This window comes from Oscarella lobularis, chromosome 2, assembly GCF_947507565.1.
Source record: "Oscarella lobularis chromosome 2, ooOscLobu1.1, whole genome shotgun sequence".
Taxonomy (NCBI): domain Eukaryota; kingdom Metazoa; phylum Porifera; class Homoscleromorpha; order Homosclerophorida; family Oscarellidae; genus Oscarella; species Oscarella lobularis.
In genome coordinates this window covers 3,261,102-3,277,517 of record NC_089176.1, presented here as the reverse complement: position 1 = coordinate 3,277,517, position 16,416 = coordinate 3,261,102, and the positions used below count along the sequence as shown (strand labels likewise).

At 49.6% G+C, this 16,416-nt stretch overlaps 5 protein-coding genes across 5 annotated transcripts; 2 read left to right on the top strand and 3 right to left on the bottom strand.

Moving 5' to 3' along the window:
- Nucleotides 1–28: 28 nt before the first annotated feature.
- Nucleotides 29–5,343, top strand: LOC136199992 (uncharacterized). Its single transcript, XM_065990314.1, has 20 exons — nt 29–445; nt 499–774; nt 829–915; nt 967–1,143; nt 1,199–1,336; nt 1,396–1,591; nt 1,641–1,711; nt 1,769–2,463; nt 2,521–2,915; nt 2,973–3,073; nt 3,126–3,266; nt 3,318–3,366; nt 3,428–3,535; nt 3,591–3,826; nt 3,881–3,992; nt 4,039–4,181; nt 4,241–4,273; nt 4,324–4,504; nt 4,557–4,605; nt 4,660–5,343. Exons 1-20 carry the CDS (start codon nt 287–289, stop codon nt 4,667–4,669), a joined length of 3,357 nt encoding a protein of 1,118 aa, XP_065846386.1. The 5' UTR covers nt 29–286; the 3' UTR covers nt 4,670–5,343.
- Nucleotides 5,344–6,044: 701 nt separating this feature from the next.
- On the bottom strand, nt 6,045–8,297 carry LOC136183686 (guanine nucleotide-binding protein G(o) subunit alpha-like). Its single transcript, XM_065970405.1, has 10 exons — nt 8,072–8,297; nt 7,894–7,985; nt 7,751–7,843; nt 7,340–7,500; nt 7,154–7,282; nt 6,839–6,887; nt 6,700–6,780; nt 6,536–6,607; nt 6,398–6,485; nt 6,045–6,343 (listed from the first exon to the last, which is right to left on the bottom strand). The coding sequence occupies exons 1-10, from the start codon at nt 8,193–8,195 to the stop codon at nt 6,153–6,155; spliced, it is 1,080 nt and encodes a 359-aa protein (XP_065826477.1). The 5' UTR covers nt 8,196–8,297; the 3' UTR covers nt 6,045–6,152.
- On the top strand, nt 7,662–11,401 carry LOC136200037 (WW domain-binding protein 11-like). The gene is made up of 13 exons (XM_065990363.1): nt 7,662–8,346; nt 8,411–8,582; nt 8,639–8,670; nt 8,780–8,873; nt 8,940–9,037; nt 9,097–9,134; nt 9,446–9,507; nt 9,562–9,569; nt 9,620–9,665; nt 9,731–9,773; nt 9,830–10,313; nt 10,759–10,864; nt 10,953–11,401. The coding sequence occupies exons 2-13, from the start codon at nt 8,519–8,521 to the stop codon at nt 11,264–11,266; spliced, it is 1,389 nt and encodes a 462-aa protein (XP_065846435.1). The 5' UTR covers nt 7,662–8,346; nt 8,411–8,518; the 3' UTR covers nt 11,267–11,401.
- LOC136183685 (forkhead box protein J1-B-like) lies at nt 11,360–14,303 on the bottom strand. Its single transcript, XM_065970404.1, has 2 exons — nt 12,819–14,303; nt 11,360–12,598 (listed from the first exon to the last, which is right to left on the bottom strand). The coding sequence occupies exons 1-2, from the start codon at nt 13,371–13,373 to the stop codon at nt 11,648–11,650; spliced, it is 1,506 nt and encodes a 501-aa protein (XP_065826476.1). The 5' UTR covers nt 13,374–14,303; the 3' UTR covers nt 11,360–11,647.
- A 335-nt stretch (nt 14,304–14,638) lies between these two features.
- Nucleotides 14,639–15,858, bottom strand: LOC136183687 (UBA-like domain-containing protein 1). The gene is made up of 3 exons (XM_065970406.1): nt 15,381–15,858; nt 15,254–15,310; nt 14,639–15,188 (listed from the first exon to the last, which is right to left on the bottom strand). The coding sequence occupies exons 1-3, from the start codon at nt 15,489–15,491 to the stop codon at nt 14,970–14,972; spliced, it is 387 nt and encodes a 128-aa protein (XP_065826478.1). The 5' UTR covers nt 15,492–15,858; the 3' UTR covers nt 14,639–14,969.
- Between the last annotated feature and the right edge of the window lie 558 nt (nt 15,859–16,416).

Sequence of the window (16,416 nt, the reverse complement as noted above, 5' to 3'; positions counted from 1 at the left end):
GCGGACGTTTTACATATTTCGATGCAACATTTCACAACGTGTGCGTGAAGCAATTTTCTGTTTCACACGCATAGGCCACCACCCCACACGAAGACATGAAATTGAGCTTGGGGGAATTTCCATTCGCTCAGCCCGGACTGCAAGTATCCGGGGAACCCTTATGCAGCCCCTTTCGATGTATCTCTTCTGCGTTCACGTGTCGAAACTGGCATTCTCGGCCCCCGAACCCGAACCCGAACTTGATCGGAGCGTCCGTCACAATTTCAGCATCTCTTGAGCTCGGGTTATGGACGACGAAATCAGACGGCGACAGTACGAACACGTCAAACGCATGCGACAGCTCATCGCCGAGGAAAAGCTCGTCCTTTTCGTCGGCGAAGGCCTCTCCGCCTTAGGCGCGGCGTCTTCGATTGACGATTGGTGGAAGTTGGTCGAGAATTTCGAGGCAAGGCAAAGCCAAGCACGAGCCGGAAAAAAAATTGACGTTTCTCTCCATAGTCGGGCCAAGAGCGTGTGCTCGAGAAGGAGGAAGACTTTGAGGCAAGGCAAAGCCAAGCACGAGCCGGAAAAAAATTGACGTTTTCGGGCCAAGAGCGTGTGCTCGAGAAGGAGGAAGACTTCATTAGAAACCTGCCTGAGAAACGTTCGAAAGCCCATGACAATATTCGCGGACTCGGCCGTTTTCCGCTCATCCTGACGACAAATTTGGATTCGCTGATTGAACAGCTCTTGTGGAACGGGGGACCTCGACGAGAAGCCGTTCGTCTTGATCAGGCAAAAAATTCATTTTTCGTATCACGTGTTCAAGTAACAGTATTTTTTTTGTAGGCAATTCGCCTAAGTTGTCGTTTGGCCAAAAATCGAGATGTTGTTGTGAAGTGTTTTGGTGATTGTGCTGTAGCAACGGAAATAACGGTAGGAAATATTTTTTTGCCAAATTTAGTATTTAGTATGAGTTTTTACTAGGCTGACTCAAAGCGGTTGATGATGAATCTGTGCAAAGGAAAACGAGACGAAAACAGTGACGGTGCTCATCGGTTCTTGAAGGAATTGTTCGACGAAAAATCTGTGCTCTTTCTTGGCTGCAATCCTGATCACCCACTGACCAGGGGTCTTCTTGAACACTACGTTATTCCGGCAAAAGTAAGATTTCTTATATTGAAATGTGTTTACCAGTTCACAGTTGAGAGATTTATAGGCAAAGCATTATCTGTTCCAAGAGGCAAATGGTAGGGCCGTTTTGTCGAACGGCAGTCTTTCGACTCTTCAGCTCAATATGCCGATTGACGAGTTCATTCTCAATCTCAGCACGGGCTCCAAACAGACAAATTTTGAAGTACGAAACTTCAATGGAACTAAAGCTTGGAATTGACTAACTTTTTTTTATCTCTACAGAGTGGGAAGACGTGGGAAAGATTCTATCTTCCTTCTCAGCGCGAGGAGTATTTGAAGCAGCAACTTGCTCTCGAGGAGCGCTCGTCGAAAATCACCTTTCTCACGGCGACGATCACAAATGCGTTGGCCACCGACGAAGTACTCGAAACAGTGAATCGTCCCAAACTGGAGAACTTGTTCGACAACGATCCGTTTAGTGAGAGAGAAACAAAAAGCTATTTCATTTGATTATTTATAAATTTTAGTTGAGAAAAGTTCAGAAGCGGTTCGGGGAGCGTACGAAGCGATGAAGGCTCGTCGAGACAACTTAGTAAAGGTATCAGAATCTTTTCTTTGGTTCAGCTCCACTTACGATTATTTCTTTTTCTAAAAGACAATTGAAACTGGTAAAGTTCCCGTGAGAGCAATGTTCTTGCTGGAGGAATTTCGTCGCGAAATCAGCAGCGGATCGGAAGAACTGCGAAAGATAATGATACGAAAATACGCCGACGCTGCTTTGAAATGCAACTCCTTCCTGCACAGCAGCAGCTCGTTTGAAATCATTCTGATTCCGACGAAAGACGACAACGATCTCGCTCACATGAAGAAGGAGACGTTCGCTTTTCTCCATCTGAGTGGCGACACGGCCGACGCGGCTGTGTGCTACGCCGCTCAGGCAAGCGGCGGCGGCGGCGACAAAGCGCGATCGAGCATCACCACCAATCTGATCAACGTCAATGGTGATAAAGTACAGGCTCGAAGCAAGTTAATCGATCAGACTCTCGCGCGAGCGATGAGTCCCGAAGAGTCGCTCGTAAAACTCGTCGGAATCCTTCTACAGCACGATCGAAAGATCGGCGGTGCTATTGAGTCGGCTAAGTTGCAAAAGCTCGAGCGGTTGGACCAGCTTCTCGGCTTGACCGAAGGAAACGAAATCGATATGGCGAGCATGGAGAAAATAGGACAGGGATCGTTTGGAAGCGTGTACAGGGGCCAACTTGACGGGCGAACCGTCGCTGTTAAAGTGATGACCGAACGGGGCAAAGAATCCGATTTGGAAGCGTTCATTAGAGAATTTGAGTCTATGAAGTAAGGGCATTTAATTAATACGAAGAAAGGGGTCCTTATTCTTTTTTTGATTTTTAGGAATTCTCAGCATCCTAACATTGTTCAAGTGGAAGCCTGCTTTCGTTCCAAGTCTCGTTTTGGTCTCGTTATGGAGTATGTCGACGGTTGCAATTTGTGGACGATTATTCAAAAAGCGGCTCTGACGCGCGATCAGGCTCGCGACGTCGCCGTCGCAGTTGCCCGCGCTCTCGCTCATCTCCATCGCATGAAGATCATTCATCGCGACGTCAAACCGGATAACATTTTGATCGGTCGCGAATTCAGTGCAATCAAGCTGGGCGATTTCGGCTTGGCTCGAGCAACGGAAGGAACTCAGGATACGAAGACGCAACTTCGGGGTCATTGGCGCTACATGGCTCCAGAAGTGATGACCAGCAAGCGCTACACGACGAAAGCCGACGTCTATAGCTACGGTATCGAAAATCGGTTCAAAGTCAAAGACGATATCATTTCTCTTTGGCACTTTGTAGGCTGTACTTTGATTGAAGCGATTAGTGGGCAGAAGGTCTTTGAAGATATAGCTACGCCGCAACTTGGACTGCACCGGGGACAGGTGCGCCCCAGAATTCCGGTGAGCCGCACGGAATACGGGGTTGGGAAAAATATAAGTGTATTATTTGCAGGCGTATTGCGTCGAACGATACGGCTCGGTTATGAGGCATGCCATCGAAATGGCCATCGCATATGAAGCCGGTACTCGCGCCGACATTGACGACGTGTTGACTGTACTGGAAGGGAAGAAGATCAAGTCGGAAAACGATGACGTAGGCCTTTTTGATTGATACAATTTGATTGGAAAAGGTGTTATCTTTTAGGAATGTCAGCTAGCCATTCAGTGTCTTGGAACTGGGACCGGCATAACTGGTAAGAGGCCTATACCTGATTCAATTATTTACACGTGATATAAAGAAAGGACGTTTTGTAGGCATTATCAGCGAGGAACCGAGTTCGTCGTTTGTCCTTCTCTATCACAATCGACCTTTTTTCATGGTTGATATTGGTTACGGAGTGTGTCGTCAGTACAGAAGGATTTGTACGTACTCGACGTTGTAGCCTGTAGGAATATCTATTGAGCGTTGTTTCTCTAGTTTTTGAGCGTCCTGACGATTTGCCTGAAAAGCTGTTCATCACTCACAATCACGGCGATCACGCAAGCGAATTGCCGCCGCTTCTCTACGTCGACGCGTGCAGACGACTCAAGGACAAGGAGAGAAAGAAAGTGGCAATTTATAGCGGACCAGAAGTCGAAAAACAGTTGAAGGAGCACCGTCTACACGAGCAAATGGGCGCTGTCTTGCCAGACGGATCAATAGTGGACTCACCGGTTTTCAGAGCGCAGTCCTCCTAATGTACGGTCTTTGACGTTCGTGATGTGTAGGAGAAGCTGGCTGATTGGAAAACGTGCTCTCTGAAAGACAAAGTCTATCTCGACGCGGAGAGAAACCTCGCTATCCGAGTGCACAAAAGCCAGCACTCACTGGCATGCTATGGTAAATCTATCTGGATTGTTGGTGTAGTGTTAACTGTCTTGTCTAGGGTTTGTCCTCTACTGGCAGACTAAGCCGTTGCTTGGATTTTCTGGCGATTCTGGTTTCAATGAGAAATTATATGACGAGCTGTCTGTAGCGCCCTACGTGATTGTTGACGCAAGAGAAAAGGGAACCAGAGAGCACGCATCTGTAAGCGAAAGGAGTTTAACGAAATGATACGCGTTGTGCTAGCCAGTGTTTCTTGTTAGTTTGAACAAGTGACATCCTATTTTGAGAAGAAGGTCTGATGTTTTCTGAGACGGAATGATGTGTTTTTCAAGTGAATTTGTAGAAATGCGAAGTGTACGTGACGGGGTATGGTGGATTGGGGCAGAAGCCCGTCTACCCTAGCTTTGCTGCTTTTGAAACGGGCTCAAAGGTTACCCTGAGACCCGAATTAGCAGCGATATGGGCAGCTGAGAAACGGCTTCATAAAGAAAAGGAAGAAGAACAAATGAAATTTCAACCTGCAGGTGATGTAACAATCTAATTGAATCGATCCAGCGGTATTGATTGACTTGATAGGTTCAGAGGGATATCCTCCTTTGGAGGAGACTCTTGGAAAACTGTCAGGGTCAGTTGTCTGTTTCATATATTTATAAAGCTAATTAATTCTTTTTGAATGCAGGAGCTCGTAGCAGAAGCATCTGATTTTTTCTCTGAATGCAGGAGCTCGTAGCAGGAGAATCTGAGACATTTTTCCCTACCACGCACGTCACATTATCAGCATCGCCTCGCCTTTTCTTCTCGAGACTTGCCCTAAACGGCCGTCGCTGCCGAACGGTCTCGCGTCGATTTCCTCTCCGAAGCATGTCTGCCATGTCCGCATCGAACCTGAACACGGTTGAGGTGAACACCAACTTTAAAGTCTAAGATGAAGGTGAGTCTCTTCAGTTTGTTCACCAAAAAGGCGCTTTTCTAGGCTCACTCAAGGACAATCAGACGAGGCAGATGAAGAGCTTTCCGATGTCGCCATTCACCTCCGGGCCCCGAGGTGACTAAATAAAACCGGCCCAACTCGAGCCAGAGAGGTTAAACGCGGCGCAAAGCAGGGGATTCAATCCCCTACTCCAGTGGCATGAGTGATAAACTGCCACCCCACTTGGGCAAGACGCGGTGGGTACAATAGCGGTCCACCTGTGCCTTGGTATATAAAGGCACCCCCGGGACAGATGGGTTACTGTCTCCCCGAAAGAGGGCCTGGGTGAAGGGCCCTCTCATCACAAAGACGCCGGGAGGATGTTCGTTTTATTTTGCGCTACTTCCGGGCTACTTCCGGGTTTATTAAATAAAAAATAACGTGCCTTCCCTACGATGTGCATTCGCGGGCAGTTTTTGATTACGGGGTCTTGTCCGGGACCCCGACATGAGCCTTTTTCAACCGGTCATGCTCAGGACCAGACGCGACATGCACCGACGCAAAATTCTACTTGGGCAGGCACACACTACAACGCAGCGCTACAAAAAAGAAAACGTCTGAATGTCTCTTCTTGCTATCATCGAGAGCACGTAGCTGGGAGCATTGCGTACGTGAACGCCGTCAGCGCAATTAACCCTAAGAGAAATTAATTGATTAAAAACAGTTCCGGGTGCAATCTTTTACCTTCGATTTTGAACCAGGTCGAAATTCTAGACAAGAGCCGCTCCATACTAAAGGCATCGTGACAGCAGATCAACTAGCGAATTTCGTCAGAAAATTTAGAAGGCGGGGCGAGAACTTGAAGTCGTTTAGTGGCACTGTTCTGCGACGAGAAAGCACTTGGTACCGCAGTCATCGCTGCCTTTGCTACACGCGTGTAAAAACGTGCATGGTGATCTATGAGGCTCCTTCTCTTATCGAAAAGGCGAACGAGCGGTTCACGTCGAGGATGCATCGTCGCATTCGAAAGATCAGCGACGGAGACGACGTACCAAATATCTCAAACGCGGCCGCAAAAGCAGAAGACAGCGTTTTCCTCCGCGTGGCGTGACTTTGAAGCAAGTGCGCTAAAGAGGTCTGCGCATATGCTAAGATTTGAAATCTCTAAACTCATATAATTATTATATTATATAAACTCTTTCTGAGGTGTTTGTGAGCAACTAAAAGAATGAGTCCTACCGCTGTACAAAAGTCATTTGAACTTAGATGAGATGAGCTATCTCTAGATTTTCTCTCACTATTGTGTCTAGAACAGCAGAGAAAACATGCTGTATATTAGACGTGTCTGTCGCTGTCGTGAAATGACAGAACACGGTTTTGTTAGGATTGTGATTTTTCGCCTGAAACTCTCTCTGTATGAACCGAGCCGCAGCATCCATGTCATGATCAGGACCTATTCATCGAAGCTCCAATAGAGCCTTTGCTTACGAACTAATATGTACAGAACCTTGGAAAGAGGGTAAATAGAGTCTCAGTTGGCGGTCAGTTTTTAAAATTTTGTGACGAAAAAGGTCGACTTTATTAAGAAATAGCACCTAAAAAGACGGCTTATGTTCGATAAGAGAAGAGAGACTGGGGAACCAACCATAGACGTCTTCATAAAAAACCTATTATTGCATATAGCCTGAAACAAGGTCAGGCTCTCATCCAACCGATTCTAAAGAAACCACGCACTGTAGGTATAAGAACACTACGGTTTGTCTTCATCGTAAGTTGGTGACATAAGGAGAGGGAAGGGGGTTGGCGTACCGTCGTGCCGTCTTCATACAAGGTCATGTCATATCCGCTTAGAGCACACACAAATAGGACAGCTTTTACGTCATCAAAACACTAAGAACAGATGGATGACTACCCGGTATGATGGGTGTACAAGAAGTCTCAGCCCAACCTGAATCCATTTTCTCCGTTCCGATCGCTGTCCTCCAACGTCAAACAGTCTACAAAAACACACCGCAAATTTAGCATGCTTGCGTCAAATGATTATGTAAAAGCATTTATCGATTGACGACTGTCTGATTAATTAATTGTGCTCTCATTCATTCATTAGACTATCAGTCCCTATTTTTGGCTTTATGCGACCGCATGCATCCATCACTCGAGACAAGCATCTGACTATCAATGGTTAACTTAAACGTTGTAGAATCTCGAAGTATGTTGCAAAGGCTTTGTTCAAAAATGCCGCAGTATTATTAGCACGACCTACCTGTACGTGATGGCACCGACGCGAAAATTCGTCTCAATTATGCCAGTCGTGCGAACGCGCGCGCGCAACGCGTCTTCGACCGTGGGCGAGAAATTCGCGCTCACAATTCGTTCGATATTATCGAAAAAACTACGAGAGAAAACGATGCGAGCGACGCGCGTCGAACGAGGGAGCGAATTCTCCTACTAGGGCGCCGAATCGTTGAGCTGGAACTCGTTTCCTTTCGACACGGTGTATCGCACGTTCTTGTCGGTCCAAAGCGCTTGGAGGGCAACGCCTACATCCGGATCGATCGTACCGTCGATTTGAAGCGGTTCGACGGACGATAGAACGGTCTCGGCGTGAATCTGTGAACGCAACGATACGATGAAATCGATCGATGATGCGAGAGGATTCGTAACCCCGCGCGCTGGAGGCGACGAGGTGAGAACCCCGTTGAAAAACCGCGTCAAAAGGGTGACAACGAAACGCGACCGCGACTCGCGACGACTAAGGATACACAGACTGGGGGAAGTTGGATCCGGCGGTATGACCGAACGCCGGTGCCCCCCGCGCGCCACTATGACTGAAGTGCCTGCTGCATTCGGATTGGCTTGCCTTATTCGACGGGACATCGAGCGAGATTCGCAACGTGCCCATCCCATTCAGCACGATCTTCATCGAACTCAGTACGTTATCGCAAATAGTCACCTGTGCGGCGAGAAAAATTCGCGAGGCGAGACCTACGTCGCTATACTCACGCGATATCCGATCAATTCCTGCTCGGTGAACCCGTCCCCGTGAATGATTTTCATCTGCTTGACGAGCGTGCTCTTTCCCGATTCGCCCGCGCCTGTGGGGACAGTGACAATAGAGCGGATGTCTTCGTGCTCCCCCAGGCGCTGCGACTACACTGCTAATTCCCCTCATTATCTGTACCGAGGAGGAGTATCTTGAGAACGTTCTGGCGTTCGCGTCGCGATCTCTGCAATTCCCGGTCGATTTCGTCCGATTTGAGCTTCGCCTCGCGAGCCTCGGGATTGAGACTCATACAGGAACCCATTCCGATTGACGACGATTCGGTGGCGTTCGGAACAGCGGTCGCGAGTCGTTCGGAAGATTGCAGGTGAAGGCAAACGCCCGTTGAAAAAAATATTAAATTCAATGGGGAACGACACATTGATATCGATGTAGATACACATAAATCAGTGAAGGTACCAACTATTAATTGCTTTCTTCGCGAAAAAATTCTATTGAACTGCTGTTATATTACACCAGTAGCTATAAAGGCTGCGGCTCTGTGCTCGCGTGTTTCCGCTTTTGTGCCGTGCGGTATCTTATCCGGGAGCGTACGACCTTGTGCGGTGAAAAAAGACTGCTTTAGCCATGGGTAGACGATCGACGGCCACGACAAAAAGCGGGAAGTACATGAATCCTGCCGACCAAGCTAGTGCGTCGTTCAGATAACGCTTGTGTTCTTCCTGACCGTCTTTCGCGCGTGTACAGGAAAACAGCAGCGCAAGAAGGAGCTGAAAAAGGTAGAACTAGGACGTAGATAATGTAGAGGGGTAGATCAGTGCGAGTAGGAAATATAGACTATGGGGAAGTTTCTAATTTTTTTTTGATTTTATTTCTTGTCATAAACAGAACAAGAAAACGCGACAGGCAGTTCGCGAGGCGACCCTTCGCAATAAGGATCCAAAGGAAATGCTGAAAGAGCTTGAGCAAATCGACAAGCTTGGTGATATGGATTATTTAATTAAAATTTTAGTGATGGTGATGGTGGTCGTATCATCACATTCTATAGAATCTAAGGCGGGGACGGGAGACGTTCCGCATGAAAATGCACTGAGAGAACGTCGACGACGCGTCACCGAGTCGCTGAGTCGAGTCTTGCGATACTTGGTACTATAGGCATGATGTACTCATGTGCTTGCTGCACGTACCCCTTTTTTGTGTCGCAGGAGAAGAACGACCAGAGTGCCTACGTTGAAATGAAGAAGTAAGGCACATCCGCTCGCTTGCCCCCAACTGCATATAGTATAAATAGTTCCGTAATGGTGATATAGAAAATGTTGTGAAAGGATATAGGAAAATAGACACCTGCGTTTTGGTTAGCTAAAAGCTTGTCGCGCGTAGTTTTAAACAAACTCTGTAGAGATAGTAAAGATAAGGTATCTCACTGTTGTTTTTGGCCTGTCCAAATCAATCTTGTTCCGTAGTGGCGTTGGCTTTTCGGTATTCAGGTCCCGTGCACAACTTAAGAGTATCCTTGCTTGCTTGACTCAGCTTTCACTTTTCTCGCTTCTTCAGGCTTTGGGATCAAGTAGAAAAACGGAGACAACTGTACCTTGCCGAGCATGGCAATCCTTATGGTGAGTCATCACTAGTCACTATACTATACTATCTGATATGGAGATTTCTCTTAGAATCTAAGGTAGGTTTCATCATCCTGTCATCCGACTGACATAAGAATTCTCGTCACAGGAGTTGGACGAATTCATTTCCTTGCCTGACATCCCTCTTCCTTCAGGTAAACGAATGCATGTAGATTGTGAATTCCTAGGGGAAGGGGAGTAAAACGATTTTGCACGCTAGACATTCCTCTACCACCGCAAGAACGAGAAGGACATCGTCAAAAGTCGGTTTGCGCCAATCTGTTAGAGGAAAAATTTGAGCCGGCTACTACTGCTGTAGATCTAAGTCGACTCTCAGTCCGCCTCCGCCGCCGCCCGTTCCGCCGCCGCACGGTGCGCGACGGATACCGCATGCAATTTTGCTTTCTCTTCGCACGGAAGCAGCCGCTGCCGCCGCTTCTGTCACAACAACGGCGGCGGCGGCGGCGGCGGCGGAATCGATGGAGGGCGCGGACAACGGCAGCAGTGACTCAGAAGCAGAATCTGTTCAAGGGGAGAGCGACGAGGAGAGCAGCAAATCAGAGAGCGTCTCCAACAAATTGATGAAAACAGGTGGAATCACTGCCGTGTCTTTTCCTCCTCCGCCGCCGCCTCCGCCACCAGGTGCATTAAGTGAGCCCGTCATTCTTCCGCTAATGCCGCCGCCGCCGCCGCCACCGCCACAAATGGCCATGCCAAGATTTCCGTATTTTCCCGATGGACCGCATCCGCTGCCGCCACATGCGTTGCATGTGCCGCTAGCTCCGCCACCGCCGTCGCACATGGTAATATATGTGTGCAGTAGTGTTATGTGTCAGTGCACATCCTTCCCCCTTGCCCTTTTCCCTATTTGCGTCCTGTTTGCCAACCGCTTTTTAAACTGACAAAAGAGAGGGTAGGGATTGATTGCACTTTGGATAGATATTGCTTTTCCCCTTTTACGCTCTTACTTATCCGTGATTGTCGTCTGGTGTCAGGTAATTGCCAGATACAATCCGGCTAACCCACCTATTAGACTTGCTGATAAATACTTGCATATCAGCTCATTGGCTGACGCAAAGTTCAGAGTTCACGCTTCGATATATGCGCAAACGACGAGATCCCATTAGCCCCTACGTCCGTTCTTCCGATTTAGCATGATTAAAATTGGAATAACTTATGAGAGTCAAGGTGTTTCTGATATGAATCGCCATCGGTCTTCCTAATCCTAATTCATGAATTTTTCTGCAGCAGCACCATCAACTGCAACAGCAGCGGTCAGAACCTCTCATGTACGACTTTCACTCGATGCCGCCACCGAGGATGCCGCGAATCGCTCCGCCTCCGCCTCTACCAGGTGTGCTATTTTAATTAATTAAAAAGGAACTGTCCCCTCCTACGTGAATATTCACTTATTCGTTGTTGTCATTGGTATGCATTGACAGGAAGTGGCTTGGCAGCTCAGACACCTTCTTCTGGTAGAAACTCGCCGCCGCCGTCCAAGCAACAGCAGCAGGCGACGATCAGTGCCGCTCCGCAGCTTCGCGACACGCAAGCGGAAGTGACGAAATTTACGCCGACGTCGCTGAGAATCCGACGCGAACAACCTCGACCTACGTCGAAGCCGAAAGTTCGATCTTCGACCTCGGATGGAGGAAGTCGAGCGGCGACGGCGACGACGACGACGGCATCCGGTCCGACCGCAAAGAAAGACGCGGCGTACGCTCAGTTTATGAAAGAAATGGAAGGCCTACTGTAGGAACGAACTACGTGGAGGTTTTCTTGAGGAGGGGTCATTCTCGTTGGGTCTTCTCTTTTTTTTCTTCGCCGCCCACGCGTCTCGCCGCCCAAGTGTAATCATAATTATACCAAAATAAATATTTCTTTCAATGTGCGTGCATGGAATAGTGTCCTAAAACACCGTCTACGAACGACTAAAAGGACTTGAAGGGCAAGCGATAGAGTAGTTGTTCCACTCACGCCAATTTTGTACTGTATGTACACTTGACACGGAAAATAGATAAATAGAACGGAATAAGACAGGAACTGATCCCCTGCTGAGAGACCTCCGCGTCCCCAGGGCGCGTAGGGGTGGGGAGAGACGAAGGGAGGGGAGCCAACGCCTCAGAATTGGATACTGTTAGTTTGGGAGCTGATAGAGAAAATTCCATTCGACGTGATCGTTTGCCGCGCCGCCATCGCGAAGAATCTTATCGAAATCGAACGGATTCGACGTTCGGTCTTCGGACCACGGGTGATCGCACGTAGGAGGAGGGGACGGCGGAAAACCGGCGTCGGGAAAGAAACGATCGACGTCGAGCGCCGTGGCAGCAGCTGCAGCCGCAGCCGCAGCCGCAGCCGCATCCGCGCTTGAACCACTTTGTACGAGATGATAGTTTTCCAGCGTTTCTGTTCCGTCGGCGCCTGAGTGAACGGATGCCGGCGGACTGACTGGACTCGCGGCGGTCGTGTGGCGCTCTCGCGAACGCCGATTGGTCGAAAAATCGGGTAGATATTCGGCGGCTTCCCACGCAGCGCCGCTGCCCGACGTCGACGACGAGAGAACTTGTTCCATGAGCTCGGGCGTGATGCCGAGCATGCGCTGGTCTTCGAGCAACGACGACCAATTGAAATCGTCCTTGAACGCGCCGCCCAGCTCGTCAAATGCACCGCTGCCGTTTCCTTCGTCCATCACGTAATCGACGAGCTCCTCTTTGACGATCTTCGCCGCTCGCGATGAGGCGGCGGTCGTCGGCGCCTTGCGCTTTCCTCCATACGTTCGGGCATGCGTCGAGAGTAGTGGCGGGGGCGTCATTCCCCGCGACTCGGCCCAGGCATGCCGATCACGTTCGCGCCCTCCGTGCGAATGTCGCGCCGTTTTTCGTGCGTTGTTCTTCAGTGACGCCGCTCCGCGGTCGCCTTTCGCTTTCGCGGCGCCGCTCGTGTGGCGCCTTCGCTTGAACACGCCATTTTCGAAGGCGTCTTCGTATTCCGGATTGATTTTCCAGTAGCCGCCTTTACCGGGATCGTCTTTAGTTCGCGGCACTTTGACGAAGCACTTGTTCAGCGACAGATTGTGTCGTATCGAATTCTAAGCGCGAGCGCAGAGGAGAAAAGAAAAAAAGAATTAGAACGCACGCTTACACGCGAATCCACTTGGCTCGCTTTCTTTTTAGCATTAACATAGCTACCGATTCGATCGCATGAGCGCGTGCAATTGCGGATATTAAACGAGGTGTTAGGTCACGGACACACCGGAAAAGTTGCCGCTTCCTATTACTGAGCCCTAAAGGCAGTATGGCCGAGCTTACCTGCCAACCTGGATCCGCTTTCCTGTAATACATAAAATTTCCCATAATCCACTTGTAAATGGAACTGAGCGTGATCTTGTTTTGATTCGTCGCTTTCATGGCCATGCAGATGAGCGTTGCATACGAGTACGGTGGCTTCACGGTCGGATTGCTGCCGTAGTCGATCTCGTCGCCGCCGCCGCTGCCGCGACTGCGACTCGTCATCGTCGTCGTCGTCGTCGACGTCGTTGTCGTCGACGTTCCATCGATCGACGAATTCTCCGTCGAAACGGCGGCGGTGGGCGTGTTGACTTTAGCGAACGACGGCTTGAAATCGTCAGCGCACGACTCCACCTCGTCTGTCCCGCATCCGCGATCGAGGTCGATGTGGAGGCTCTGGAGCCAATTGAGGCTCGTGAGGCTGTCGTCGTCCGGTCCGTCGCTCTCGCCGTCGCTGTTTAGCCAAGTCGAGGCCGGTGGCGGTGGCGGCGGCGGCGCGCCGAATAGCGACGACGATGAGAGAAACGCCAACTCGCTGCTGTCGCTCGTGCTGCTACTTCGCCTCGGTGCTGCCATCGCAAACGTGTCTGTTCACTCTGTTGTGCGTGCCGTGACACCTCGTTGCTCTTGGCTCCTGGCGATTGGCTCGCTTCACGTAGGAATGACGATAGGCGCTGGAGTGACGGTATTTAAGTCATGAATTAGAGACTTGGCGCAAAACAAATACGCTGCGCTTATAGGTCGAACCACAAGGGAACTAATCCTGTCCGAACCCCGCCTACTTCAATGACCAGACCAACACGTCTCGCGTGCCCTTAGTGACAAACAAATGCCCCCCTGTCACCGCTTTGCGCCCTACGCGCTTACGCACGAGCGCATTTTTCATTGGACCCGGCGAAATCGCTCGGCGCTAATTGGTTCGACGCCTTACACTCCCCAACCCGGGGCTCACGCGTGCTCCTACACGTGCGGAGGCGTTCCGTACTATGTCAATATCCCGGCACCGGAATAGGTGTGTCCCGCCTCCGCTATCTGCGGCGAGGACCGCGCGGCGCGCTTTCAAATGACGAGAACGCATTCTAACGCGCGGAAGAACGTAAAGGGTGCAAATGAATTATTTCCAAGGTCAAGCTTCGTTCCGGTGGTGACCAGATTCGAGAAGATAGAGAAGGATACCGGGGGTAAAAAATGACAACAATCGGGGTGTGCTTATTCAACGAACAACGGGATCCAAGTACGGCCTAACTCAACAGACCCTCAAGGATATCAAATGTAGTGTAAACGGTCACTACTAGCTATCTACACAATGCACAGAGCGAGCCTGAAGTACAGCCCACCAACGTTGGAGCCCCCACCAATCAGAGAAAATAACATTTCGCCGCAGGTCGTCCGTCCGTCTCGGTGAGCGTGTACGGATTCCGTTTACGCGTAGCGATATACAGAGGCTCTCGGAGACGCATTCCATTATCGTATCATTACGGGGTTCACGCTGTGGGGAAACCAATGTCAGATGACCTACCGCGCGTGAACGCGTCATCGGGGCCGATTCGGTTTTCCGCGCGTTGCGGCTTTGACTGGGTCACGCTTTTGAGCTGGTTAGAACCGCCTTCCTTTAGAAGCCTCATGTGCATCTACAATTTTTTTGCGTCAATTGCGTGCGCGGGTTTAACGAATGGGCATAGCAAAGACAGTGCGCGGATGTGAGTCACGCGCTGCACGGTCATCATGAGGTGGTACACAGAACGCGAAGGGGAGGAGCAAATTGATAAAGATCAAAAGGAAATCCTTTCCACAATTCCTTTTGATCAGAACAAAAAAAAGCGTCGGGGTTGCTTCAACGAACAGTGAACAGTTCAGTTGGGGTTTGAAAGAATGACTCAAATTATTAAATTTCAGCTTCAAACTATTTTTACCGACTGTCAAAAATATCATTTCTCAACAGTAGACTTTATCTATCACACCACTTCCCACAAGTAAGAGTACGTTGCACGTACGTATGCAGTCAATCAAAGGCGGCGGCGTTTTTCGGTATCGTACGTGCACGTGTGCGTAGTGCATTCGTGCGAGAGAGAGAGAGGGAGAGAGCGAGAGAGTGCGGAAGTACCCACGGTCTCCACTCACAATAGTCATTTTGCCGGCCGGAAGGGGTACGTCCCGGCTTCTCCGCCGTCGTCAGCACTTACTCTTCGTTGCGCCGCAGCCGCTCGCATCGCCGCTATTTCCAGCGCTGCCGCCACTTCCGCTTCCACCGCTGCCGGACGAATTCGCGCCGCTTGGCGTCGAATCAGCGCCGCCGCCGCCCGATTTTTCGCTAGCTCGCAATTTGGCGAACGCCATTAACGCCTCGGGAAAATACGGCGGCGTTTCGGGCGTATTCGCCGGCACGGCCATCTAGAAGATCGAAAGAGAAGCGGTGAAGTCTCGAATGAAAGCGAAGGAGCCCGTATCTGACGTACAGCACTTCGTCCTCGCTTCGGAATGGTCTCCTCCTGTAGATAGAGACTCAGCGCCGCCTGGAACCAAAAAAAAGAAAGCATAGAAAAATCGCGAGCGAAGGAGGATAAAATCTCGCGCGACTCTGACGTCGAAATGCCACTCGGTGGCGACGAGAAGTTGTCGCGCTTCGTCGAGCGCGCAGCCGGCGACGTAGCTGAGCTGATTCGTCATCACTTCGCGTCGTAGGTGCTCCTCCATTGGGCCTTGTTTACGCCGTCAGTCCTCCCTTCTTTCGGTCATTCGATGCACACATGCGCAGGACGTGGGAGAACGAAAACAACAACGCGTGACGTTGCATTTTTTCCTGATACGGGACATTAGACCTTAACAAAATCAAAAACGACAGGAAGCGAGTAAAAAATCGTTTCGACGCGTGCAGATTTGTGACTGTTGTCGCGATCATGCAAAATAAGGTTAGGTAGTCCTTTGTCGATGTGCGAGTCCCCCCCACACAAAGTTGACTCACACAAAAGGCCCACGACTTTAGTTGCCATGTACCTTCAGCTAGTATCGATTAGGCCTAAACGCATTCATAGTACTGCTTTTGATATAGTTACGAGTTACGCAGATTCACTTTGGATTGTATAAGGAAATAGTCTCATTGAAACTGGCCAAACGAGTTCTATAAATTTAACGCATAAACGAATACTGATACAAGGAAGAGTGACGTACCGCTCTCGAGTACAACGTTGCACGGCGATTGATATACAGAAACATATTTCCCTGCTGAGCACAGTTCAGAGTTCTGAACCAAATACTCCAAGACATCTATAAGTAAATAGATCGCCATAAAGTCACACGTAATTGCATGTTGTACCGGGTGTTATCATAAGTTCTGGTACTCTTTCTGGTAGTCGATCCATAGTGCTTGCCAGGTCACTCTAGTAGAATATTGTCATTGAGGCTGCAGATTAGCTTGCATTCATTACTCTAGGAATTTTTGCTAAGAAGCTTCCAAGCTCCAACAGCTGTCTCAAACACTGTCCAACCTATGAAAATCAAGGGTTAGCTATTTGAATACAGTAGTGGGTGCCCTTTACGTACCACTTGACTGATGGGCTCCGTTGTTGTGTACTTGTCCGATCGCGTCGATTGCGGCAAGGTGATGACGCGAAAACTCCAC

Excerpts from the sequence above, each read along its gene's own strand:
- LOC136183687 (XM_065970406.1), bottom strand. The coding sequence starts at position 15,491 with ATGGAGGAGCACCTACGACGCGAAGTGATGACGAATCAGCTCAGCTAC. Across the intron at positions 15,311-15,380 it reads CCACCGAGTGGCATTTCGAC|GCGGCGCTGAGTCTCTATCT; the intron begins GTCAGAGTCGCG and ends TTTTGGTTCCAG. Across the intron at positions 15,189-15,253 it reads CGAAGCGAGGACGAAGTGCT|ATGGCCGTGCCGGCGAATAC; the intron begins GTACGTCAGATA and ends TCGATCTTCTAG.
- LOC136183685 (XM_065970404.1), bottom strand. The coding sequence starts at position 13,373 with ATGGCAGCACCGAGGCGAAGTAGCAGCACGAGCGACAGCAGCGAGTTG. Across the intron at positions 12,599-12,818 it reads AAGCGGATCCAGGTTGGCAG|AATTCGATACGACACAATCT; the intron begins GTAAGCTCGGCC and ends GCTCGCGCTTAG.
- LOC136200037 (XM_065990363.1), top strand. The coding sequence starts at position 8,519 with ATGGGTAGACGATCGACGGCCACGACAAAAAGCGGGAAGTACATGAAT. Across the intron at positions 8,874-8,939 it reads TGAGCAAATCGACAAGCTTG|AATCTAAGGCGGGGACGGGA; the intron begins GTGATATGGATT and ends CACATTCTATAG. Across the intron at positions 10,865-10,952 it reads TCCGCCTCCGCCTCTACCAG|GAAGTGGCTTGGCAGCTCAG; the intron begins GTGTGCTATTTT and ends ATGCATTGACAG.
- LOC136199992 (XM_065990314.1), top strand. The coding sequence starts at position 287 with ATGGACGACGAAATCAGACGGCGACAGTACGAACACGTCAAACGCATG. Across the intron at positions 2,916-2,972 it reads AGCCGACGTCTATAGCTACG|GCTGTACTTTGATTGAAGCG; the intron begins GTATCGAAAATC and ends GGCACTTTGTAG. Across the intron at positions 4,505-4,556 it reads AATGAAATTTCAACCTGCAG|GTTCAGAGGGATATCCTCCT; the intron begins GTGATGTAACAA and ends TTGACTTGATAG.
- LOC136183686 (XM_065970405.1), bottom strand. The coding sequence starts at position 8,195 with ATGGGTTCCTGTATGAGTCTCAATCCCGAGGCTCGCGAGGCGAAGCTC. Across the intron at positions 7,501-7,750 it reads TCGATGTCCCGTCGAATAAG|ATTCACGCCGAGACCGTTCT; the intron begins GCAAGCCAATCC and ends TTGCGTTCACAG. Across the intron at positions 7,283-7,339 it reads CTCAACGATTCGGCGCCCTA|TTTTTTCGATAATATCGAAC; the intron begins GTAGGAGAATTC and ends TTTCTCTCGTAG.